Source organism: Branchiostoma lanceolatum, chromosome 1 (genome assembly GCF_035083965.1).
Source record: "Branchiostoma lanceolatum isolate klBraLanc5 chromosome 1, klBraLanc5.hap2, whole genome shotgun sequence".
Lineage (NCBI taxonomy): Eukaryota > Metazoa > Chordata > Leptocardii > Amphioxiformes > Branchiostomatidae > Branchiostoma > Branchiostoma lanceolatum.
The window spans coordinates 27,763,581-27,789,480 of record NC_089722.1 but is presented as its reverse complement, the minus strand read 5'-3'; the positions used below and the strand labels follow the sequence as shown (position 1 = coordinate 27,789,480).

General features: G+C 39.6%; 2 protein-coding genes across 5 annotated transcripts in view; one reads left to right on the top strand and one right to left on the bottom strand.

Annotated features, from left to right (window-relative positions):
* LOC136446169 (uncharacterized) overlaps positions 1–25,900 on the bottom strand; it is a 132,266-nt gene that overhangs the window by 1,035 nt on the left and 105,331 nt on the right. For 2 of the 3 annotated variants that reach the window (XM_066444494.1, XM_066444488.1), the window contains exons 3-11: positions 25,799–25,876; positions 25,097–25,155; positions 24,656–24,925; positions 24,181–24,312; positions 23,492–23,608; positions 22,930–23,095; positions 22,519–22,709; positions 22,006–22,081; positions 21,424–21,626 (exon numbers count right to left, since the gene is read on the bottom strand). In XM_066444494.1, coding sequence (XP_066300591.1) covers positions 21,424–21,626; positions 22,006–22,081; positions 22,519–22,709; positions 22,930–23,095; positions 23,492–23,608; positions 24,181–24,312; positions 24,656–24,925; positions 25,097–25,155; positions 25,799–25,876 — 1,292 coding nt within the window. Of the gene's footprint in view, positions 1–20,569; positions 20,929–21,423; positions 21,627–22,005; positions 22,082–22,518; positions 22,710–22,929; positions 23,096–23,491; positions 23,609–24,180; positions 24,313–24,655; positions 24,926–25,096; positions 25,156–25,798; positions 25,877–25,900 lie in introns of those variants that run through there. The other variant, XM_066444501.1, reaches the window with a different exon arrangement.
* Positions 2,026–15,924, top strand: LOC136446194 (uncharacterized). 2 transcript variants are annotated; one of them, XM_066444512.1, is made up of 5 exons: positions 2,026–2,509; positions 11,715–11,823; positions 12,301–12,367; positions 12,870–12,953; positions 13,541–15,924. In XM_066444512.1, exons 2-5 carry the CDS (start codon positions 11,732–11,734, stop codon positions 14,111–14,113), a joined length of 816 nt encoding a protein of 271 aa, XP_066300609.1. In that variant the 5' UTR covers positions 2,026–2,509; positions 11,715–11,731; the 3' UTR covers positions 14,114–15,924. The 2 variants fall into 2 exon arrangements, with proteins under 2 accessions (XP_066300609.1, XP_066300614.1); XM_066444517.1 differs by lacking the exon at positions 2,026–2,509 and adding an exon at positions 7,091–7,340.

Below are 25,900 nucleotides of genomic sequence, written 5' to 3'. Positions count from 1 at the left end.
ATTAGAAAAAAGAGCCGTAGTAAAGCCTGAATGGGGTGGGGTGGGGGGGGGGGGGGGCTATGAAGATCGTGCGACGATGGATGACATTTTGAACGTGTTCAAAATCCTTTTTAGCTGTAGTTTCCATCGTATGGCGCTCGGCGATGGCCAATTCTATATGTGTGATTTACCTGCGATTGACCTAGGTACACTCACAAAACCTATCGTACGATGTACATATACCTACGAGATATGTGACCACGACTTTATATATTTAAACCATTGCACCGGATTTTTCTCAAACGTACGACGAGCGGCCCTATCATGACGGATAAAACCCCCAAGTACGACGTGCGATGTATGTGACCGTAGCTTTACTCTCCCTCCTAAGAGCTATCTAACGTTACCACTAAAAACTAAAAAAATCATGACCATAGCATGCTCCGAGCACGAGATATCAATACTGGAAGTTTCGCTGCAGTACCATAGCAAGTCCCTAGGGAGCCCAGAATCTTATCATTTTGAGGTCTTACAAATACCAATCAACATACCAAAAATAATATGAAGACAATTCATTTAGGCATTCTTGAGTTATCGTGTACACAGACACACACACACACACGAACGCTGTGCAAAACATAAGCTTCTCGGCGAAGGTAATAGTGTCTTCTACAGGTGCAAAAGTTACAAGAATACACATACTATAATGACAAGGTATGTGGCAATGTACGGGATTTAACTGTCGTTTACTCTATAGTTTCTATATATCTGAGATCTAACATTCCCATAAACATTGTTAATTCTACTCGTTAAAGATATGGAAGATATACAAGTTCAGGGGAGCAAAGCAAGCTCGGTGGATAGACCAGCCCACATAGTTGGCACGCTAAATGTCACAGACGGATGTTTGCAACGTTAGCTCTACCCTGAAATGTGTTTTCAATACCCTCTGAGTGCAGGTATTTTGTTTACAAAACGTTTGGCGTTCTTGCTACACGCTATGCAGTCTCTGCAACGTTCACGAATAGGATACTAGTATGTTGGTACATACATTATCATGATTCAGAAGCACACGACCTCGGCGTATTTTTATAAAAGGTCCTGATATCTAGATACACAGCATTATAGTAGCCAATCTACTGTCTTTTGCTTTTAAGTCCATTTTTGGTAAATGCTAGTGCATGAAGGATATAATGTGAATAATGTTGAAATCCGTAAAGCGATAACACAGTTAAGAATTAGTAGCCATAGATTGAATATAGAAACAGGTAGATACTTTAATGTAGCTCCCGACCTAAGGTTTTGCCCATTCTGTCCTAATCGAATTGAAGATGAGTTTCACTTTATTATGGAATGCTCTAAATATGATGCCCTACGAGATGAGTTATTCACCTTTCTCAATTCAAGTACTTTAGATTTTAAGACACTCAATGCCACAGATAGATTTGACTATATATTTAGATGCAACAGCTCATACAGTGTTAAAATAGGCAAATATATAAAAGATTGTTTTGTTATTAGAAAAAATAATGATACTCAAAATTAGAAAACTTGAATCATGTAAAACCTAAGATAGTCATTTTGTGGTAGTGAATAGTTTTATTCCATACTCATGTCTTGTTCTATGTTTACTGTTGTTGCCATACTTTGTACCTACTACAATAGTCGCGCAATAAAGTTCTTCATCAGATATACTGGGGCGTCGGCAACATTTTTTGCTGTTGGTTTCTATCCTAAGTATTATCACCTATAAGGATAAACCTTTCTTAGAAAGTCAGCATTACGTTTTCTGCTTCAAACTAGGCCCTTAAGTTAAAATGACCCATTCAAATGATTTACTGTAGCAGTGGCCTCTCACCTTGCTGTTTTATGGACCGAGGTAACATACCTGTCTCGTATGTTTGTTTGTTGGCATATCCTGTTACACATAGCTGCGCGCGTGATAGCGTCCTAGAAGGGGTTAGAAAGAATGTTTGTATTTTATACGATCTAATAAAACTTGTTTGATGACCTGTATGTCTTGTTCGACGATTTGAGTCGACGCTTTGGATACAGGCGAGGACATAGTTACGTACAATCCCTCTGCAGTGTTTGCTTATCGGCTACACATGAATTAGGCTTTCCTTTCAGGAACATGGGACTTTGACACCTGGCTCGGAAAGACACCGGAGGCGGACTTTTGTTGGGGTCACATGCCTTTGCAGTTGTTTGTCGACACCACTGGCAACCGCTGATTGGTTAGCATGGACTATGCATGGCCAAGCTATGACCATATCGGCTATACAGGTAGTGAACTGTTCATCGCCACGTTTAACCTTGCAACACACTGACTATTAGTGAGACTCTCTGACTCTATTCTGATATGTTCAGAAAGCCAGTAAGTGAATTTCCGCTGTTGGTGAGAATGAAGTCTGACATGGAACATGCCCGGGTTTGTGCATTGGAGGAATCTGAACCAAAGTTGGCAATTTGGCCATGGATTGGGAGAAGGTATCTATTCATTGGCGCCGGAGAAGTTACCTAAGACAAGGTGAGTTAAGAATACTTAGTCTACCAACAGGCTTTCCCGCCAATCGCAATCACGTGATCAATACAATTATGATTCTGTTCCTTTATGTTCAAATAGGTTACGTCGAATTAAGAATTACCTGACAAAATCTTTAGACCAACGTGTACAGAATTCATACTTTTAGCTACTCGTTCTCATTTTTTTATATAATTGGCAGGATTTTGTACATTTTCATCCCATTTCAGAATATGTTGATATGACTTGTAAATTTGACCATCCCTTCATTTGCGGAACAACGCTATTTCTAGTGACCATATTGCAGATGTGATGTAATCACTTCAGACTTATTTTCTCCTGACGTTATAAACAATATTTTCTTCAGTTTTTGTGAGAGACGTACACATTTACGAAAATCAAGTTTCTAGAAGAACACACACTGTTTGGAACATACTTCGCACGTACGGAAATCTTTGCTTTGTAGAACTTTTAGGACCAAAAGCTTTGACTTTTAGAATGGTGTCTAGAATCAGGATACCATTTTCACTTCTCTTAACTCACATTTGAGCGATTACGATATTTTCTACATGCGAAATTAACTTATGGCCCGCTATGATACAACATAGCTAACATATCCAGTTCACATGTCGTAATGTTCTTTCACTAGGGGTATACAATTGGTAAATAATGAAAGCAATCGCATCACCGTTCATAGACAGAAGGAAAGAAAATGGATGTGAAGTATGTTTTCCTCGTATAACGATTGTACATGAGCATAGTTACTGCCAAATACTTGCTAAGTTTGGCCCGGAGACCTTTTAGAACACGTATATGTAACGTTACGTCTCATTTGATCATAGCCTTGTTGACAACAAAGGAGAATAACAACGGCCGGGAAACCAACCTCAAAGGCATGAAATCCATCTACTAAAGCTGTATTTTGACCAACGGGTCTGCTGTTAGAGCGGACAAGCAGAAACATGCCTGCTTTGCATTCATTTGAAGCTTGGCCTCTTGTTTATGGTGTTTACTTTCTGGCGCACCTTGCCCGTGTAAAATAACGAACTGTTGACTCATGATTCCAAGATAGTCGAACAGTAACTAAGCCCCTGGCTATGTCTGCCGGCTATTTCGTGATATGAAACATGCCGTAGCTTTTGCATATATTACTAGAACGTCAACTGACATTGGTCATGCTGTACAACTTCTAAAGCTATCGATATCATTTAAGCAAAGGGCATACCAAAAACAAGTAGAATTGACTGTCAATAACAACAAGGTATTGATCTTTTATCTAAAAGGCAACGACACTCAGGAATTACCATATTAGGATAATGTATAGCTATGGTATATCCTTAATAAAGCATCTATGCCTCTGTATGCCCATGGCCTTTCACTACCATTTATATTCATGGCGAGTTCAACCGTATATAATTCCAACATATCGCTACCGTTGATATCCCCCTAATGTTTCACCGACAATACATTGCAGGGTCAGAAGGAAGCCATTCAATCCTATTGGTAAACGTACCGATAAAAGAATCTCATTCAAAGACCATTAGACATACCTTCTCATGCATCTATCAGCAGCAGCAAAATGCATACTACATACATGTTATGCAACATGGCGATGCACAAACGTATTCCGAAAGACAGTATTGGCTGCAGAACATTCACTGAGTGCACGAAACGCCTGGGGAAGAAGGAACAAGATGGCTGAACAGAAGGCCTTTCCATTGTTAGTTGCAATTGGCTAGAAATCTGATTGGTTGCCTCGTGTCGAAATCTATTTGTTTTGTCACAATCATCCAATCGTGAACTACGTTTCATACGTGCGCGTTTCGGAAAGCCCCGGATGTGAAACTTTACTGTGTTTTAATGGGGAGGGGCATTTACATGTGGACTATGAATCAATTAAGGCAAAACTAAGCATGTCAGCTAGATTGGGCCTACACTTATATTATAAGTGCGGTAATTCAAACGTCCAGTTACAGTATGATAGCTAGTAGATAAGAAATTCGTTGAAAAGATGGAGCCTTTTGGCTCGAATCATGGCGTTTCGTGTCATATGACATCTGACAAAACATAAGAATCATATATTGTGATATTGAATTGGTTCACAATGGTTGTGAAATTGTGATCAAATTGGCTGAAATCTGAACTACACTGGAAGATATCTTTGAGAACTTGTTTGATCAAGAAAAAGCAATGATAATCGACTGAAGGTAACATAACAGTATACCAGCGATGGCCTCCTGGCTATTTAGAAACCAGGACTGTTCTGAAACTGATTTTCATCATAGCATCCATTTATGGCTCCCATCCATTTAGAAATAAGTCATTTTGCCTAGACCATTACATTCGGCTACGTTGTCTCACTAAATATAAATATATATTTACGAAAATTGTTTATTTAATGCTTCTCTGTTTATTTCACACCTTTTACTGTGATCTTGAGACCTTTAAAAGACATTTTTTTAAATTCCTTTGGTCAAACTATTCCACACTATGAGGACAAATGTATTATAATCAACCTTGCATTTTAGTGGCTCAATGACTCTATTTAGGCGTTTTGTCAGGCTTTCTAGCTTGTCAGCTTTTTTTGTGTAATGTGTTTAGAATTGCAGACTTGGGTTTAAACATGTTGTCTCTATATAGAACTAGATTAGAGTAGGGAAGGAAATATTGACACATTGGTTATAAACACTTTGTGTCTATGTAGATTAGAAAAGGGATGGAATTATTAAAACCTGTTTGTGATAAACAGTGTTTCTCTTTGTAGATTAGAGTCGGGATATATTAATACATGGTGGTTATAAACATTTCGAGTCTATGTAGATTAGAGTTGGAATGGCAGTTTTAAAACATGTGTTCGTGATAAACATTTTTTTCTCTATGCAGATTAGAGCAGGGATGGAGATACTAATGCATGTTGTTGGTCAAGATTGTGTCTATGTAGATTAGAGTTGAGTTGGGATGGAAACATTGATATATGTTAGTGATAAACATTTTATTTTCATGTAGAAATATTAATACAGTTGGTGACAAACATCTTGTCTCTATATAGCTAAGAGTTTGGTTGGAGATATTGACACATGTTGCTGGTTATATACATTTTGTGTCTATGTAGATTAGAGTTGGGTTCGAAATATTGATATGTGCTGGTGATTAACATTTTGTCTCAAATGATAGTGCAATGTATGTAGATAAGAGTTGGGTTCGAAATGTTAAAAGATGTTGGTCATAAACATGTTGTCTCTTTGTAGATTAGAGTCGGGTTGGGTTGAAAATATTAGTACATGCTGTTGATAACATTGTGTCTCTGTGTAGATTATAGTAGGGATGGACATTTTAACTCGTGTGGGTGATAAACATTTTGTCTCTATGTAGATTAGAGCAGGAATAGAAAAATTAATGCATGTTGGTTATCAACATTTTTTTCTTTGTAGATTAGAGTCGGGTTGGGTTGAAAATATTAGTACATGTTGTTGATGAACATTAGCAGTGCTGGTGATAAACATTTTGTCTCCATGCAGATTAGAGTTGGGGTGGAAATATCAATACATGTTGTTGATAAACATTGTGTCTCAAATAATAGTGTGTAGATTCTAGTTGGGTTCGAAAGGTTAATGAATGTTGGTCTTAGACATTTTGTGTCTTTGTATAGATCAGAGTTGAGTTGGGTTAAAAGATATTAGTACAAGTTGTTGATAGACACTGTGTCTCTATGTAGATTAGATTAGGATGGAAATTTTAATGCATGTTGGTGATCAACATTGTGTCTCTATGTAGATTAGAGTTGAGTTGGGTTGAAAATATTAGTGCATGTTGGTGATAAACATTTTGTCTCTTTTGTAGACTAGACTAGAGTTGGGTTAGAAATGTTGATATATGTTGGTTATAAACATTTTGTTTCCATAAAGAAATACCAATACGGTTGGTGACAAACATCTTGTCCATTTAGAGCTAAAAGTTGAGTTGGAAATATTGACACATGTTGTTTTCAAATATTCTGTGCCTAATATGTAGATTAGAGTTAGGGGGAAATATATGTATGCATGCTGGTTAAAAGCATTTCAAGTCAATGTATATTACAGTTGGGATGGAAATATTAACATATTTTTGCTTATAAACATTCTGTCTCTATATAGATTAGACATGTTGGGTGGAAATATTGATACATGTTGGTTATAAACATCTTGTCTCGATGTATATTATCTATACTATGCTGTCACCCCGAACAGCAATGGAGTACACTGTGGTAATCTATCCTGTTTTTGCTTTATTGAAATTTTGCAACACAACGGTATAAAATCTTTGAAACATTTAATATTTGAAACGGAGGGATTAAGCTGTTATGACGTTGTAGTTCATTTTCTTGGGATTAGCCAGACATTTTTTGTCACCACTATATCTTGGGTTGTGTATCGTTCCTGACTCAAGTGTCCTAGTGAATGTGTTTATCTACATTATCGGCTCAAGGTCAGTGTTGGCTCAAGATTACCGATATATGTTGAAAAACATGGTCAATATACTAGCATAAGAAACACTCATTTACGTATACTCTTGGTTTAGAGGGAGGGCGGTAGCCGGGGTGTTGTGAAACTGCCGGCTACGGTGGACTCAGCTTCGCGCCACAGAAAATAGTCCCTATGTAGAAACATGTTTTTCTGCTCTTCGGAGACGAAATAAGAAAGGCATTCCACCTTTTCGACCATGCTAATTCTCAATATGCACATGTGTTGGCAATACGTCTGAAATATTTTCCGTTTTCTATCGCGGATTGGTACATAGTGGGCTGTTTTCCACTGCTCCGTCTTTTCAGCTATATTGCCGGAGACTACAGACGTACTTTGTAAGTAACGTTACATGATTGTGTAGGATCGAATGCTGTCGTTGTTTGGTTCAGATGTTTGGCGCAATTGCAGGCTACTAGTATTTGTAAAGGCACCTTGTAGTTGTCATAAGACGTAGTGTTCAGCTTGAATATGTCATCGGGCTTGACCTGTACGTTCCTATACGGACAGGGAGGAAACTGATTAGGGGCAGTTCACTTGTTGAGGCGTCAGCATATAGGCCAATCTTGTTGAGGGAATATTTTTTGCTACACTGACAAATAGACTGGTTGAATGTGCAGATACTGCATGCTTAAAAATTCTTACTTTGGAATAATTTTACAGTTTCTGACGGCGCCCTGTTTTTATTGATACCTGCGCTACACTGAGCATTGCCAGTGCAAGGTAACAGCCCGAACCAATTAATCTGTGAGTTTTATTTTTCTCTGGGAAGATCTGTTGGTACGTTGATACTCGTACCAAGCTGATCTGATCTTTTATCTAACAAACTAACTCGATGTTTATTGATAGGATGTACAGTCGTCAGATGAACGGTAAAACAGCTCGATTATAGTTGGTTTATAGGGCGCATAGGCAGCTGCAGATGAAGTAATAATCTGTCCCTGACCTTAAAATGAAACTAGATCGCAAGCCAAGTTAGGTTTTCAGCGAATTGTTGGTGTTTTATTCATATCTATAGAGATATTTCTTCATATGGGAACTGTTACAGATCATGGCAGGCCGTGGGATTGCACCTTTTCTGCCGCGGCCGCCATGTTTTTTTTCATGGGCATGCGCAATCCGGTTACGTCAAAAACGGAAGTGACGACGAACGACATTCCTTTACTCTTTACCTATAGATACATGCCATGTAGTGTATTTCATAGTCCTTTTTCGCGTCCAAACTTGGATGCTGAAGTCAAATTGCGTGATTAAAGAAAATTGATTGCTCTTTTCGTTGTACAACATAGAGTTGTTTGTTGGCATATACACACCGAATTACTACTGTATTGAATGGAGTGTAACAAGTTTGTTCACTTATGAAGAGGCACTATTGAACTATATGAACTTCCACATCTAACATGGGAGGCCGATTAACACTACAGCTTGCATGTGAATGAAAATCTTCGATGGTGGAAATTTCTATTTTCGTGTATTTAGAAAAAATAATGTGATATTATTGAGGAACTCTATCAGATGCGTTTAAGTTCTCCCAACTCCGACGTATTCGAAGGAAGTACGGTCTCATTGTGCAATGTCATAACTCTCCCAACATGGTAACCTGACGGGCGTTCTTCTAAAAGACACTGTGAAATAAATATTCCTAAAATTTGTGCCTCCTCGGCGTCGTTCACCCGAATTGATATTCACTGTAATTGATAATCTGGTCACGTCCATTGATTTTACTTACCACACAAATTACCCCGCTTTCTACTTATTTGTATCCTTACACTCAAATTAACTACTTTCTGAAGATCTTTTTGTAACTTTTCAGCATAACGTGTTGCAGTTGAAACCCAGAAGAAGCACTCTATGAGATCGAAAGAAAGAAAGCCTGTCAGAAAGCGTAGAAACTGTTCTGGTCTTTTCAAACAGACTTAGACTTATTACATATATGGAACTTTCTACGTAGCGTAGCAAACATTCCCCAGGGATCTAGAATTGGTACATTGAATATACCCCCACCTGTGAGCCACAGATCGGACGACAATGTTAGAGATATCATAGTGCTGATCCACCACGGTATAACATCTGCATGGAAGTCGAACCTGTCTGGTCGCTTAATCCCTTTGTGAGTCAGTAAGATCACCTTTGACATGAGTGTGGCGATAATGTAGTCTAACCTGTTTGTTCACTTATGATGAAAAGGCACTATTGAACTATGAACCTCCACATCTCACGGGATAAACACTACAGCTTGCTTATGAGTGAACATGGTAGACACGTTAATGTGATTTTCGATGGTGCAAATCTTATTTTTGTGCATTTGGGTAAACACCTACCTGAAGTACATGTACATGCATTATGATTTTATATCAGGACCATCAGAAGACTAGGTTAGGCCATGTTGATTTGATTATGTGGATGACATCCGCGCGCGCATCAATTTTCGACCGTTTACAAAAAAAGTTTTTGCCCATACTGTAATTCGTACAAAGCAGCTGCAAAATGAGAAAATATATGCTGTAAATTGAGAAGCTGTGGTTTCAAGCAGATACACAAAGGACGACACATCACCCAGTATCTGCTTGGCAAAAACGCTACTAGCTCACACACACAAAAGGTTACGGAATTAATGAGCTGTTCCACAAGCACGTCAAGATAGGGGTGCTTAATTGGACTTTTAAAATATTACATTACCGCTAAAAGTTACGGTGTAAAACCAACGTGCGTCATCTCGCGCAAGTTACATACGAATACAGCAAAGGGATCGTGTGTGTTTATCTCCATGAAAAATGGAGATATTGTTATCTCCATGAAAAATGGAGATATTGTTTTGGGTGTGTCTGTGTGTCTGTTTGTGTTTCCGGACTACTGTAGTCAGCATAACTCAAGAACCTCTTGATGGATTACAATGATATTTGGTATGTGGGCGGGTGTTGTGAAGCCGAAATTCAAGGTCGATTTTGGGCCCCCTGGTATGTGACCTTGGTACTGCAGCAGAAATTCCATTTTTGTATCTTTTGACCTGGACGTGCTATGGTCTTGATTTTTTGGTGGCAGATAGCTTGTGGTGTAATGAAGACGTGGTGTGGGTTTGGGCCCTCTAGCAGGTTCCTCTGGAACTGCAGGGGCGTTATCGTGAAAATCTTCTAAGGAGAATAACTGGACAAAGGAACGATGGATTTCCATGATATCTAGTATACAGGTAGCTTAGACAGAGATGTACACAATGAAGTGCAAATTATGCTAATTAGGACTTTATTTGCATAACTAACAAGAGTTCGTAGACCTCATCTCTCCATGAACACCTTTAACAAACTTACACATGTCGCAAAATTGACAGTCCTATTATTTACCACTTAGATGAATCATGGCGCTTTTGCATTAATTATGAAAATTATGAATTTATTTGCATAATTGGTATCTGTTGATGCTCCACTTGCCATAAACTACACATGTTACATGTATTTGAGTCTAATGATTGAAAACACTGCAAATATAGATTTTCCTCATTATTTATGCAAATCAAGCCCTAAGTAGCATAATTTGCACTTCATTATGTACATCTCTGTCCAAGCTACCTGCATACCAAATATCATGGAAATCCAACGTTCCTCTGTTCAGTTATTCTCCTTAGAAGATTTTCACAATAACGCCCCTGCAGTTCCAGAACAAGCTGCCAGAAGGCCCAAACCTAAACCACTTCTTCATTACATCACAAGCTATCTGCCAGGAAAAAATCAAGACCATATGTCAAAAGATAGAGTTTTTAAAAGATAAAGTTTACAAATGTTTACAAAAGTTAACTAATGTTTACAAAGTTTACAAAAGTTTACAGAAGTTTACAAAAGTTTACAAATGTTTACAAAAGTTTACAAATGTTTACAAAAGTTTACAAAAGTTTACAAATGTTTACAAAAGTTTACAAACGTTTACAAAGGTTTACAAAAGTTTACAAAAGTTTACAAAAGTTTACAAATGTTTACAAAAGTTTACAAAAGTTTACAAAAGTTTACAAATGTTTACAAAAGTTTACAAAAGTTTACAAATGTTTACAAAAGTTTACAAAAGTTTACAAATGTTTACAAATGTTTACAAAAGTTAACAAAAGTTTACAAAAGTTTACGAAAGTTTACAAATGTTTACAAAAGTTTACAAAAGTTTACAAAAGTTTACAAAAGTTTATAAATGTTTACAAATGTTTACAAAAGTTTACAAAAGTCAATATTGCAACATGTAAGGTAGATAAAGGTGTTCATGACCAAGCATATAGTATGCAAATGTGTAAGTCATTTGCATGAATAGAATTGTTAATGGTGATTTGAGGTCGTGGAACTCTTGTTAATTATGAAATGATGTGAACATTAACAATAATGTATACCTCACGGTTCATCTAACCTATACATGTCACTAGTATGAATATTGCCATCATTTACCACTAAGGTATTATACAACTTCCCATTAATTATTCAAATTATGTCATAATTGCATTATCTATACCAATTAATGTTCCTCTCGAACAAAGCTACATATGCAATAAGTTACTCTAATTGTATTGTATTATACTGTATTGTACTTTATGTAGTTGTTGCATCATGATTTAATTTATGTGTAAATTTGTATCATAACGTATATTTTCTTAAGTGGGTCGACAGGGGCTGAAAAGGATTATGTTACATTATGTAAGAAATCTGAAATGAATAGAAAACAAATGTCTGGATCCTTTGCAGCTCAAAGCTGAAGAGAGATGGCGGAATACTGTGACATATGTCACTCGAAGATGAAAGACCCACGGAAGTCTGCTTGCGGTCACTGGTTCTGTGGAATTCACTTCGAAAGGTACTTCATATTACTTTGCGTTTATTGTTTTCTCATTGTTATTTTAGGGGTTAAACCTAGTATATCGGTTCTACTTCTTTAATGGTAAACAACCCACAATTGTAAGAAAACGCCAATGTAATGTACAATAATATTATAGTAACATTCCAACGTAGCAGTACTTTTTATATTAACTTCACCAAGAAGGCTACGTTTTGCGATCTGTGTGTTTGTGTGTTTGTGTGTGTGTGTGGGTGTGTGTATGTGTGTGTGTGTGTGTGTGTGTCTGTGTCTGTGTGTGTGTGTGTGTGTGTACATGTATCTGGAAAACGCACGGGCTAAGACAAATGCGTAAGGACCATACTTATATTGGCCTTTATCGGTTATGAGAACAGTTTTTTTTTAATTTCATAATGCACCTAAACCAAAGTTGACGATATTAGGTGCCGTACGATATTAGGTGCCAGTACGTTAATATCATGCATTTTTTCTGTCTAGTACAAATGCTGGTGGCATTACGGGGCGATATTGCCCCATCGACTGCAAGATCCTTGAGATATCCAAGGTACGTAAAGTATGATTTGCATTTGCTGGTGATAACGATGTCTTTCACATGTTAACCTTAGATTATAGGATGAAACTCTCAAAATAACTGGGAGAGCACAATTGCAGCCATTGGACATTTCCGAACAAGTCTTTCATAGATTATACATCTGACTGACATTATACACTGTGTGGAAAAATAGTAATGAATTGTCTTTGACTTTGTTATACTAATAACTGATTTTTTAATATTTTCTTACTGCCGCAAGGCTTTATAACACCACAGTGTGGCAAACCGGTCAGTATGTGTACTTTGATGAAACTACATGCCAGCATGGTGGCTAGTCAGCTATAGATGTAAAAACAACTTACACAAAGACAAAGAATTGCAAAATTGTGCTTATGACAGTTGGCGTGCAAAGCATTTTTGAAAGACATTGTAGAATAATCAAGACAGCATTTTGGGACTCTGATAGATACACGACACATAAATTTCAACTGTTTCAATCTCCTCTGTTATAAAGGACAAGAAGCGGATTTGCTCCTGCAAACGTGAGATGGAGTGGATAGAAGCCATGAACAACCCAACCAGCTGTCCACATGGAGAGGTAGGATAATATCATCTAATATGTATTAGACTAAAATACACATGTACACAGACATACACACACACACACACACACGCACACACACACACACACACACACACACACACACACACATACACATACACACACATACACAAACACACACACAAACATACATACATACATGCATGCACGAACACACATAATAGTCGCACAAACAATACACACACACACACACACATACATACATACATACACACAATACACAATACACACAATAACCACAGTGAGCGCGCGCACACACACAATACACATACATGCGTATGCACATTCAAACAGACACACCCAAACAAAAAAAACACATACGCCTACAGAGGGATACACACGCGCACAAAAATACACACAATACACACATGCACATTCATACATACGAATACACACACACACAAACGAACACGCACAAATACACACGTACCCATCACATTTTACTATCTTTTTTTCGTCATTAGCATGGTATAGCACTATTTTAGTAAAGCGAAATACATGAGAACTCGTATGGTTTGCAACTAAACTTATCTTCAAAACCTGTGGCCTTTCAATTTCTGAAGGTCGCGGAAGCCCCGCTGCCATTCCCGATCCAAGACACTCAGGAGCACGATGCGGCATGGCTCGACCGGCCAGCTACCGAAGAGATCCTTGCTAGGGACGGCGACATGATGAGGGCCGTGGAGGGTCTTGAGGAGCAGGCCATCATGGAGAAACAGGTGAAAGGCCTAGAGGCGAAGCTCATGGAGGAAGAGGAGCGCAGGGAGAAGGCGGAGAAAGATCTTGCAAAGGAGAAGGTGCTAGGTGCAAGGTACGCGGACGCGTTCCGGAAGCTCAAAATCACGTACCGTAACGTGGACCGTGACCTGCGTTCATCGACTGAGGCACCACCACCAAGGCGTGGCGAGATGGAGGAGGCTGAGGTTGACAACCGCCAGCCAGAGGGCGCTAGTGCACCCCCTACAGCTGCCAGCATCGACCTGCACCCGGCGACGGTGCACTATGACCAAGCTGAGGTCAAGGTCACCATCCAAATGGTGGAGGCACTTGACAGCAGCTTGGCTCATGGCGGCGGTGTTGAGAAGATGCCCACCACCTTTCGCGGTTTAGAGGTGGAGAATAAGGTAGTAGAGTAGAAAGCCGGTCAGAGAGACCGGCTTGGAGTCGTAGACACCCGTCAATATCTGTAGCAGGGATACTCAATCACCAATTCCGATCCTTTGTGTTCTAAATCGTTGAATTCGTCGCTTGCTTAATGCCCCCCCCCCTGCTTTTTTAGTCTTGAAGGATTATATTCTGATCTCTTCGGTCCTTTTTCGAGAGTTTAAGAGTTCACATTGTACTTGCTACTTGTAAAGCCTTCCTGTTACTCTTTCTCTTGTTGTTGTTGATTTGAAACTAGCTAAAAATCGTTCCAATTCCCTATAGTGTGAATGATTAAGAATCTTCGCCTTATTTTCATTTCCACAAGCCTTGAAAGAAATGTATGTTTTTCCCTAGCCCCGTCTTTTCACTATTTCCTTCATAAATTTTCATGTCAAATGAAATGTTTGCTTCAAATAACTTTGTTCCAGTATCATAAGCTAGCAATAAGCCCAACTATGCATCACATAAGGTTTGACTGACTGGGTCCGTCATGCCCCTACCTTGATTATATATTAAATAGTACAAATTCCTTCCCACGATTCATCCTACTGTAGATATTGACGGGTGTTCTGTGACTCATGCAATAGAGCGTTTTCACATGACGTCATAGGGACACCAACATGGAAGCGGGTGCAGGCATTCGCATTTCAGAGAATCATAGCTCAAGCGTTTTTACACATCAAAAGATCTTCTGAACCATCTTAAGAACATCTAACAACTGTTTGTAGCTCAACGAAGAGAATACCAAAATGGTATATAAAATTTGCCGATAAAACACAAACGTGGAATGTACTCTTGAGCTATACGGCCCACTGAAATGTACTTTATTTGCAAATGAGGGACACCAACATGGCGGTCAGCACCTGCCTGGCTCATTGATATGGAAAGTAAGTGAAAAGGCTCTATAGGAATGACGTCTTGTGTAGCAAAGTTTCTACCGGTGTGTAGAAAATAACCAGTTCATTTTGTGTGGTTGATAAACATCACCACAGTTGTAAACGATATATATGCAAATGGCATAATTCACAAATGCCATGTCTTAAATGACCCGTATGTTCGACACATGCGAATATTCCACGGGCTGAAATGTTTCATATTTGGTGAAAATTTAAAGATACCAAGATAGGTCAGATTCTGGAGGAACAGATAAAGTGTCTTATTTCACCAAATGTGGAACATTTCCTAAAGGTGAAAGGTCACTGTCACTTAACTTGCGTACACCTACCTTAAAGCCCCTGTCACACTTGTGCGTATATACAAGTCCGCAGGAGTTGCGTCTTAACATGTTTTTGGTTTAGGTCAAGTTTACAACCGAATAAGTGATTTTTAGGTTCGATCACTAGGCTGCACAACGGTGGATCAAAGTAGAAAACAACTTTTACCCCGCAAACCTTACTTAAACGGAAAAAAATGTTAATACGCAACTCACGCGCACTGCAATATAAACACAAGTATGACAGGGCCCTAAGGCCCCCATTCCACTAGCCGGCGATCGCGTTGCGACCTTGCTGCGACCTAGATTGGATTTGTATAACCTTTGACTTGTAAAAATATGGCTGAAAAGACAACAAAACACACCACATAAAGCGTAAAAAGATTCGTTTTTGGACCATGAAATTCGTTGACCGCTCTGTCAAATCGCTCGGTCGCTGCCCTAGTGGAAAAGGGGTATTAGTATGATTGCTGAAGACATTTCTATCCAAGGATTTATCATATCTACAGTATCTTATCTTAAAGGCCCCTACCGTAGGATTGAAACGAACACAAATTCAATGTTTTGGTCATGTCTCTACATAGTTTGAATATAACGTTGGGTAACATAAATTCGCGGGGTACTTAAATTCGGGATTTTTCGAAAACGGGGTGTTTAGGGATATGTGCTAGATGCAACATCAGTAATACCGCTAGAAATGCAAACTTGACAGACTAACGCATTCAGAACACTGTCTGAAAAGCTTCGATAACCATGCATTAGAAGTTGGCTACGTCAAAAACTCTCCGTCCCTTATTGTCACAGTCTGAGGGCTTCGTGGGAGAATTATATGTACATAGTTGTTCGCTGGTTTATAAGACAAATGTCACATCCGCTTCCTGCTAAACACAATTATTTACAATACAACTTATTAGAATCTCTTTTGCTAACCTACAATTGGACTCTAAGTGTGATTAATCATCAAAACGCCTCTTTGTTGCTACAACCAATGGCTACGGCACTACGGTGAATTTTCCCGCCGCCATATTCGTTACCCAGAATCCTGCTATTCGGCAGACGACAAACGTTTGCGAGGAACACTTTTTTGTCTAAATGTTGTGTGTGATAGTGGACTGATGGCGATATTTTCCTCAAAGTTTGCTCTTAGCACAAGCAGAAACACATGGACATAGTAGTATTACCATTTCTACGGCATCCAGCTAACGCCCCGATGAATAATGTACAAATTTCCATGACGGTGGGGGTGAACTTTGAGTGACGTTCTACCGACTCAACACACGGGTTGTTCCCGAAGGCCTGATGCGTGCGGTACGGCCGTTTTTTCGTGTATTTTTTTTACTTGGACACGTCTATATCCATAGCACTCTCCTCAAGCCAAGGATGGAACAAATAGCTGCTGTATAAAATGTGATTAGCGGTAAGATATTCAAGACGAATCTTCTCTCCCGAATTAATGTGCCCCCCCTGTCCGACAGCACCGTCATTGTGCGTGCGGCGGACGGTAGTTTCAAGTTGAAATATTATGGTGTCAGCACAACTAGAGACAAAATCTACCATATATATGATTAGTGCAAAGATAGTACATGATACTGACAGAATAATAGAAAAAAAGGATGGTTTATTGTTCTGCTAGATTGATTTCAGTCAACCATTATCGGAAAAATCCCGAATTTATGTTACCCAACGTTACCCCATCACATTGCCCAGCGATATTCGAGTAAAAATGTGACGTCGTCAGTGTGACATACGAAAGGGATTTTGTACAAATCGGCTTTGTGCTGGCCCAGACTATCGGCCTTGTCCAGCACACGATGTAATGACAGCCTTTTTAGAAGCACTTGAAATCTTAAAGAATGACAAAATAATTGTCTAAGAAGTTGTTATATAGACATATATGACAAAATTTTGTTTGGGGAATATTTCAGTTTCGGCGCCAGAATCCTACCATAGGGGCCCGTAAGACCTTTCTAACCAAGAGTTTGTCTCGTTTGTTTGAATTTTAGCTTCTATGCAGCTATGCAGGCTTTGTTTTGTGTATATGCAAGGTGTGCGCAAGGTTTAACAGGAATCTCCAAGAAATCTCCAAGGCCTAGGAAATAATAGTGTGTTTCCACCGGGGTCAATCCTGAAAAATATAAAATATAAAATAAACTGAACAAAGAAGTAAAATGTCCACTACACATTCTTACTTCAATTGTTCAACGCTGGATTACGTACAAGAAGTCTGTTTTGAATTTCATCACTCAGATGTCAGATCGAAACTCTTATGTCCCTTGCATACGGCCGCCCCCCCCCCCCCCCCCCCAAAACGCTAGGGTAGACAAGTTTTTGCTAGGGTCGGTCGGGTGACCGGAAACACAACATTTTTTCCTAAGCCAACAAAAACGTTCGACATGTTTGTCATCTTACTTATTCAATTCTAATTGGAAAATGATTATGAAAGTGACCTTTCACCTTTGATACCATCACCCAAGGTAGCTCTATAAATTTATCTGGATAACAAGATTAAATCAGACGAACATTTGGATTTTGGTATTGCAGCAACCCAACTAACTATTTTTGCAAAGAATTTGGACGTTTCTATGAATATCAATTCGCTTGAAATCTAATTTTTGGGGTTTTGGATCATGATGAAATAGCCCTTGATTTTTATTTGGAGTCACTTGCCAAAAAATAAAACTATTCTGAACGGTTGACAGAAGAAAGTGCACAAGTCTCCCCTCCCTCCCTTATATAAGCGCTTTCTTGGGTGATGGTATTTTTTTTTAAATCACTCCTAGTGATATATAGTGTACATTGGCTGGCATAATTTCTGATGCTAAAGTCAAATGGAGTGATTATTTGTTCTTTTATGGCTTCTGATGCGAGATACAGTTTAGCTTTGCTTTATTATAGTTCTCTCCCTAGTCGACCATGGCCTGGCGACCACTCCCACAGAAAAAACACAAAATTCTAGCTTATGGAGACTAACTGTGACCCAAAAATTTGATCTCTCGGTGATATTTGTAACATGAAAATATGTCTCATTTTGAATATAAACGAAAATGACCTTTTAAAATGCCTTTCTAGTTATTGCTAGTAATGCCCCCTTTTAATTCGTGAATTGGCCATCGGTTGGGTATCAGAGAGGGTCGGCAGTCTGCGGCGAGTGGTCGGGATGGTTTGTATCTATAGAGTAGCTTAGAAAGCATTCGGGGCTCGGTAGGGAGTAAGTCATGTAATGGTTGGGACATGGATGTCTCTGAAAGATAGCTGTGGTCCAAAATTGGCCAGACTGCTTCCAAGCTAGCGCCAACCTTGTTGTCGGGGGCAAGGTTGGAGGAAGGTCCTGAATGTGTAAGAGGGGCTTTAATGAAATTCCAATGGTTTCGTGCTCCAGTTGCACATATGCATCTTTGTTGTAGCATCTTAGGCTACACCAAGTAATTTTTATGGATGACGTCCGCGCGCGGATTGATTTTGGTCTGTTCCCAGAAAAAATTCCACTTCCTGTAACTCTGACCAAAGAGTTGCGACAGTGCCGCAAATCAATGGGATATGGAAAGAAACAGGACAGGACAACAACTGCTGTTCAACTTCAACTGATTTATTCAAATTATTGCTGTTTTCATGATGAATTAAACAATTGTTAGTTGTTACACTGTGTTCTCTCATTCAATTTGTGTCCTAACATGTGTCGTCGACTATTATATTTCAAATCTAGGCATATTGTTTTTTTCGGCCCTTCTTGTTTTTTTTCGCGCTCTCGCATTTGATTTAGGGTCTCCAAAGGACGTCATCCATGAACATTACTTGGTGCAGCCTTACTTGAGCAGGAGCGCATCTTTCTCTTTCATATGTAGCTAATATATAATTAGTAAGACTCTATTCTGCTTGCAACAAAAACAAAAAAGCTGTATGTAAAGCATTATTAAGAACATTTCGATGTTTGCAGTGGTAGAAAACCTGTCACAAGAAAATATAGAATATTATTTTTATCGCTGAATATTTTAATATGATATGATCTGGAAAGTGTTCGACATCGACATTGTTGATAAAAATAAATGTTTTGTATATGGCATTGCTTGTTGTCAGTCGTGATTTTTTATGGATTTATAAGGACCTTAAAACTAATTGGTATTACATTCGTGAATAGCTCAATCAGGTTGCTAATTTCTCTGAGGGTAAAGTTCACAGCCAGTGTTTCTCACCGGTCTGACAAAAATGTTTGCAACTAGTTAGTTGACTTTATCAGGGGGTAGTGAACTTTGCTGGCCGTACCTATATAATATTATATAGCAGGAAAAGGAAAGGAAAGTAATCTCGATCCAGTTTTAGCTCACTGAAGAGCTAATCTTCCACTGGTCGTGACAGAGAAGAAGGCAGACGCTATGTACAGTATTTACAGGTTCATTGTACCGGGGAAATTCCCCTAGCTCTTTTCGAATAACACAATGAACAGTACGGACCACGGCTTAACGTTCCGTCCTAATGACTGTGATCCTTTCCGGTAGCGTGCATGTCGGGTGAGCAACACAGCCGGGATCGAACCCGGGGCTTCTAGTTCCAGAGGCAAGATCGCTAACCACTGGACTACGCACGCAGGGTTTATTACGTCTTAAAGATGTAAACTTTAAGACGTTTACATCTTTAAGACGTGACAAACTGTTAACTTGTTGCTGAAACTTTTGATTGTGGTGAAATAACTTAACCGTCAGCTGATATAAGTTTTGTTCACTTCACCACATCAGTCAGACTAAATCACGTTTCACCGCCATTCCACTGGTCAGGTCCAATTAGGTCTTCAAAGCTACTTGCCACATGACTCGTTCTGAATGTCATCATGATCAATGGCATTGTAACGACAGTCAATGTTATGTGGTTCTTCATTCCTCATGAAAATTGTTTTTTTTTAACATAACATAACATAACACACCTCAAGATGTGTGCATTACCAAATTGGACGACATCGATATCTGGTACTAGCACCTCTCTACATTCTAATATATAGTGAACATCGAGTACTAGGCGCTTAAATAATTCCCCAGGTAAAGGTATTAGGATGATTTAGTTGCTTCCATTTTACGTCCAATTCACATATCTTTGTCGGCTACCTACCGCTTCCATTCAACTAGCAGTATCTTGGTATACCGTAAAAATGGAACATAGTGGCAAAATCACACACCCCACCGCCCCCTTGCATGCGTACCCCTATCTGTTGTATAATATTCAGAGAAGCCATATAGAACAGAAGTGTTTTTGGACAAAGCTCTTTATTTCATTTTCCGTTCATAAAACTCTCTAAGAAGACAAAAAGTGACAATCGTGATGTTGCATGATTTGTCCAGTGCTTCATGGAAACATTTTACAAAAGACATTTTTACACATGATATACGCACGTGTATTGATACAATTCTGGATTACCTGTACACGTATGCAACAAATGGTTCAACTTGTCGCAGCTGTAGACTATTACGAATAGTAACAGTAGTGAATCCGATGGTTGTCGTTTCCGCCATCGTCGTACGGATGCGCCCCCTGGCGGCGGTTGTCATTATCGTCATCCTCGTCGTCCCAACGGAAGAACTCCTCTCGGACATTCATCCCAGCGACCTGTTTACAAGATAACATACTATGTTTTACACTCTGTGTGTAAGACAAGCACATGTAATCCTAAGCCAAGTGAGTTGACTATCGTTGTAGAAGTCGGTTCAATTCAGTATTTTAAGAAATAAACCAATTAGTTTTGTTCAAAACTGATAGAGGATGAAAATCTTTTTTTTTTATCAAATTCGCCAAATATTATGATGTGCGTAGTGCATTATACACATCTTCTATATCAGAATTTCTTTACAAATTCATCCAGGTGCAGTGAGAAAATTCAACCATACTTATACGTGTCACAATCCCTGCATTGTAAGTATACGACAGAACATAAGATACAGCCTAAACATTGTACCAAAAACTGTATACATACATCACAGTAGAATACCATTAGTTTCCTAGAATCAAAGTAGAAATTGTTATAGCAGTGCTAGCCTTACATTGTATCATGAGCACTGAGTTAATTTTAGCAAAGAAAGGTATCATAATCATCATCACCCTCACCTTCTGACAGCCCTGTCTGTAACGGAAGAGGTAGAAGGGACTGCGGTTGGGTAGAGAGATGTGACGGTTGGCGCTCCCGTCGTTACGACAGCAGTACCTGATCAGGGTGTTCCCGCCATAACTCCCGTCAGGCAGCTCGCCACTCTTACTGTTACCGTTGTCGTCATCTTCATCGTCCCAATAGAGCTCGCCTGATTGGAAACCTGAAAATAAAAACACAACATCAGTACCTCTCAACCCCTTTATTACCTTCGCCAAATCTAAAGAAAGAAGGTCATATTTTCGGTAGCATTTTCATACATAGTTGAGCAGTAGACCTTGAAAGAAGGTCATATTTTCGGTAGCATTTCTATACATAGTTGAACAGTAGATCTCAGAAAGATGTACTAGTTATGGATCAATCGCTATGAAAGGTATACGTGGTTAACATGTTTTGATCTGTCGAAGAAATGATGATATTTTTGGGGCCCTGGTGACTTTTCTTGATACTGCAGCAGAATCAGGTGATTCGGTAACCGCATTTTTTTCTAATTCGGATTAGTTACATGCAGGTGTTTTTATCAGTTGATTGACAGTGCCTACCTCCAGGACATCCGCCCTTCTTGAAGATACAGTAACTGCCACGTGGCCAGCCCCCGTCCCCGTCTCTGGACGTAGTCTGCAGATAACAATATATACGTTATCAGACAATGCACACAAAAGATAAAACTTATCTATATCTGTATCTAACCATCAAGTACAAGTTTATAGGCTACAGAGTCTTTAGTAGGTTAAGGTTGGTAGACTCAAAAAGAAAGAAAGTCCGTCTTCTCATCACTTTAGTACATAGTATCTGAACTAAACCTGAATTGTTTCACCGGTATAAGGTGTAACAAACCATTTCAATAGGCATGCAATGGCGGCTGCTTATATCATATCGAACAGCTTTGTTGCAACTTATAACCATTCATATTTGAAAGCAACATGTACCATTCTGCAATGATTCGCAATAAGACACGAAACCAAAAGTAACGTTCAATTAAGACAAATCAATTTTCGAAACAGGATAACAGGACATAAAATTTGTCAAAACTCCCAGGAAATCTATCCACCCACCTTCATGCAAAACTTCTGTTTCATGTTGTTTCTCCCGATGCCACCGTCAAAGTGCAGGCCGTCCGTCCACTGGTTGCTGGCGTCGTCGTCCTCGGTGTCGTGATGACGGACACCCGTGCGCCACCTAGCGCCCGCAGCTACAGGACAGCCTGTGTTCGTCCGTGGCAAACCGTACGTACCAGTGGGCCACTCTGTGTAGAAAGAAAAAAAAAGATACGTAAATCTAATGAAAATGTAGTAAAGGACGATCAAATGCATGTTATTATTACTCTTCATGTGTATATATTTACGTTTGTTAGTCGTCTCGTAAAGCAGGATTATTGTCATTCCTGTAAGTGCAATATAAAGGCAGCTGAAAGCAGTGAAATATTGTACGCAGAAAAGTTAGTTCCACAGTTGAAAGAAACTTACGCTTGGTAAACCGCTTGAGGAACTGTCGTTGAGAATTTAACCTTCTGCGTCCCCTGGCGACAACTGCTGCAACTTCACCTTGCCGCCCCTTGAGGTTGAGAGCGGTTGCCCAGGAGGCGTACCCGGCCGTCTGGATGGAGAACGCGAACTCCAAGAACTGTCTGACCTATAGGATGTGAGGAGAGCGTCAGTAACATTCTGTGCATTTGCAACCTGGTCATCAGTCTCTCCCAGGACTGCAGGCTGGGTGTCCTCGGCAGTGTAAGCTTCTATCCCCGCCTGGCCAACTAAGTCTACTCCGGTGATTTTTGCCTAGCGGCTGAGACTAAATTTCGCGGAGGCATCTTGGCCATGTTGGCCCTAGTGCCGAATTAATTTCGGGCCTCGGTCCTACGCAGGCTCTGGCAACAGTCTATATAGATTCCAGGATTATGTATCAGAAATTTGAGATTCAGATAATGTTTTAACGAGTTTGTGACATTGAATTCTATACAATAAATAGATGAATCGATGATGATTGATTGATTGATTGATTGATTGATTGATTGATTTCAGGCCTCACCTTTGCCCAATATTCGTCGGAGTCCTGATCGAGGCGACTCTCGTACAGCACGAAGAGCGAGTTTCTCCCGAAGATTCCCGAAGTCCCCATCATCATGTCATGAAGGTTAAGGAGTACCTGAAACATCAGAAATTCGCACAAACGTCAAATAACTTCTAAAATCTAATGTATAATATTTTTTTCTATTATCAACATTTCTTCTTATGCCTTACAATTAAGTTGTTGTCCCGCCCTCAACGTGTGCCATAGAATTGTTGCTTCTAACTTTTGTTAGTTGATTGGTATTATATGACTCCCCATGTGGTTCGTTAGGTCGTTGACTAGTTAGCGATATATATATATGGAAGGCCAACTAAACAAGCATCTTGATGTATTGTATTTTTAACGCTTTTTGGCGACGCTTCAGGGGCGGACCCTGCTCAATAATATAAGTATTGGGCTCACGGTTTGGAAATACATTTTTGATTCTAGGTGTGAATAAAAAGCATTGAATAGAATGTATGAGTTCTTCATTGATATCATGACGAGAACCCGCGGAGTTTAATCTCCAAGCAGATCTGTCGGTGGTAATGACAATATCCACAGAGCAAAAGAAGCATCATTGCCAATAATGCTTCTTTTGCCCTTTGGATACTGTAATTGCCACCGATATATCTGCTCGGAGATTAATTAAGACAAGTTGTCCTCACCTGTCCGACGCCATCAGAGCCCAGGTGGAGCACGGCGTTCGCCCAGTTGGCGGCCTGGTTAGCGGGGACCAGGCGACCATTGCCGCCCAGGTTCAGGTTGTTGTCCAGGTAGTTGATAAAGTAGTTCAGCCTCTAAATGTAGACGAAAATAAACGATTCTGTAAGCGTTGCATGATGAAACTGTAAGGTCCAAAACAAGGGAAAATGGCACTGAGCTTTACAGGTCTTTGTCAAGGAATACTTGTAATCGATTCACCGTCTAATTACGTCACTGTATGCAGATGAAACACGTGACTCGGTGAGCACTAGAGTAAAGTTGCAGAAAGTTTATAGCGTCCCCCATCACTGAAATGAAGCGATGTTTACAATGTTGTCTTCTGCCCCGATGTGTGTTGGAATGCTCCTCATTAGTATCTTATCATGTTGTGTACTGCTTCATTCAATTCCTTCGCAAAATTGGAGAGGGAGAACATACCTGGATATCCCTCCCGTACAGAACAGCGCCCTCCAGCCACTGCTGGCCGAACTGCACGTCGCCAAGCTGTTGCTGCAGCGCGTCCAGTTTCCTGTCCAGTCGGTCCAACTTCCGGTTGATTTCCCTGAGTTCAGCCAGTCTCTGCTGCCCGTTGACGATCCCGTAGATGAAGCTTCCCGCCCCGAACACTGCGCTGGCGATCGGCGCAATAGCGGCTAGAGTCGCGAGAATTGCAACTCTCTTCTCGCGAGAAAGACTTCCATCTGGGACCTTGGCGATAGAAAAAAGGACTATAAATATATTGATGCATTGATTTATTGTAATCTCTTCAACTGGCACGCACTAATATCTATTTAGATGTCAACTGAGTCGAATATTCCTTCAAATTGGATATTACTTTTTTTCAGTTTTGTTCAGTTATCTGGCTTGAGAGATACGTACTTTGGTTGAGTTGGGCAGAGTCTGTATGCCGACCTCTGGCGCCAGTATGATGTCCATATCTGTAAGGAAGATCCAGAAATTACTTTTCAGTTCTGTACTGTTTATTGTACGACATGAGATGTGTGTAAATACGCGGGAGGAATAGTTCATATTAGCGCGCCTATCAATCTTAAAGTGCTAATGAAACTAAAAAACAACATTGTCTGATTATATCTACTCGCACAAACGTATTCTTCTTCTCATGGCATGCAAACAAGTTAACGAAAATTATATACGATTTTCTTTAGTAAAGTTTTCGTTTTTTCTTTTGAAATTTCACGATAGGGCCCTCTTCACAACTGGTGACCTGTCGAGCACCGTTTTGTTACATTTCAGCACTGTTGAAATCGTTGCACAAACGTTGCGTTGCACGAAACTCAAAGCAGATGTAAGTTCACAGTGTTTCACGCCTGTTTTTGGAGCATTTTCAGTGCTATTTTCTCTCGGTATCGTACTCCTTCCAACAGTAGGAAGGAACTGTTGAAAAGTAGGTATATATACAATACTAAGAAGTTTAAGATGTCCTGAATGTTGTTAAAACAAGCGTGACTGAGCACTGAAAATGAGCCGGTTTTTACATTTGCTTGGAGCCGCTCATCATCACCTCATAAAACATAACCTCCAAGCAGATGTAAAAACTGATACGAATGCTGCAGTACTTACAGTCGTAGATGTTCCCTTTCCCAGAGTCATACAGCTCCAGCGCCTCAGCACCGTTCTTGAAAACATCATCTAGAGTTCCTAAAAAGTATGATGTAAACGACA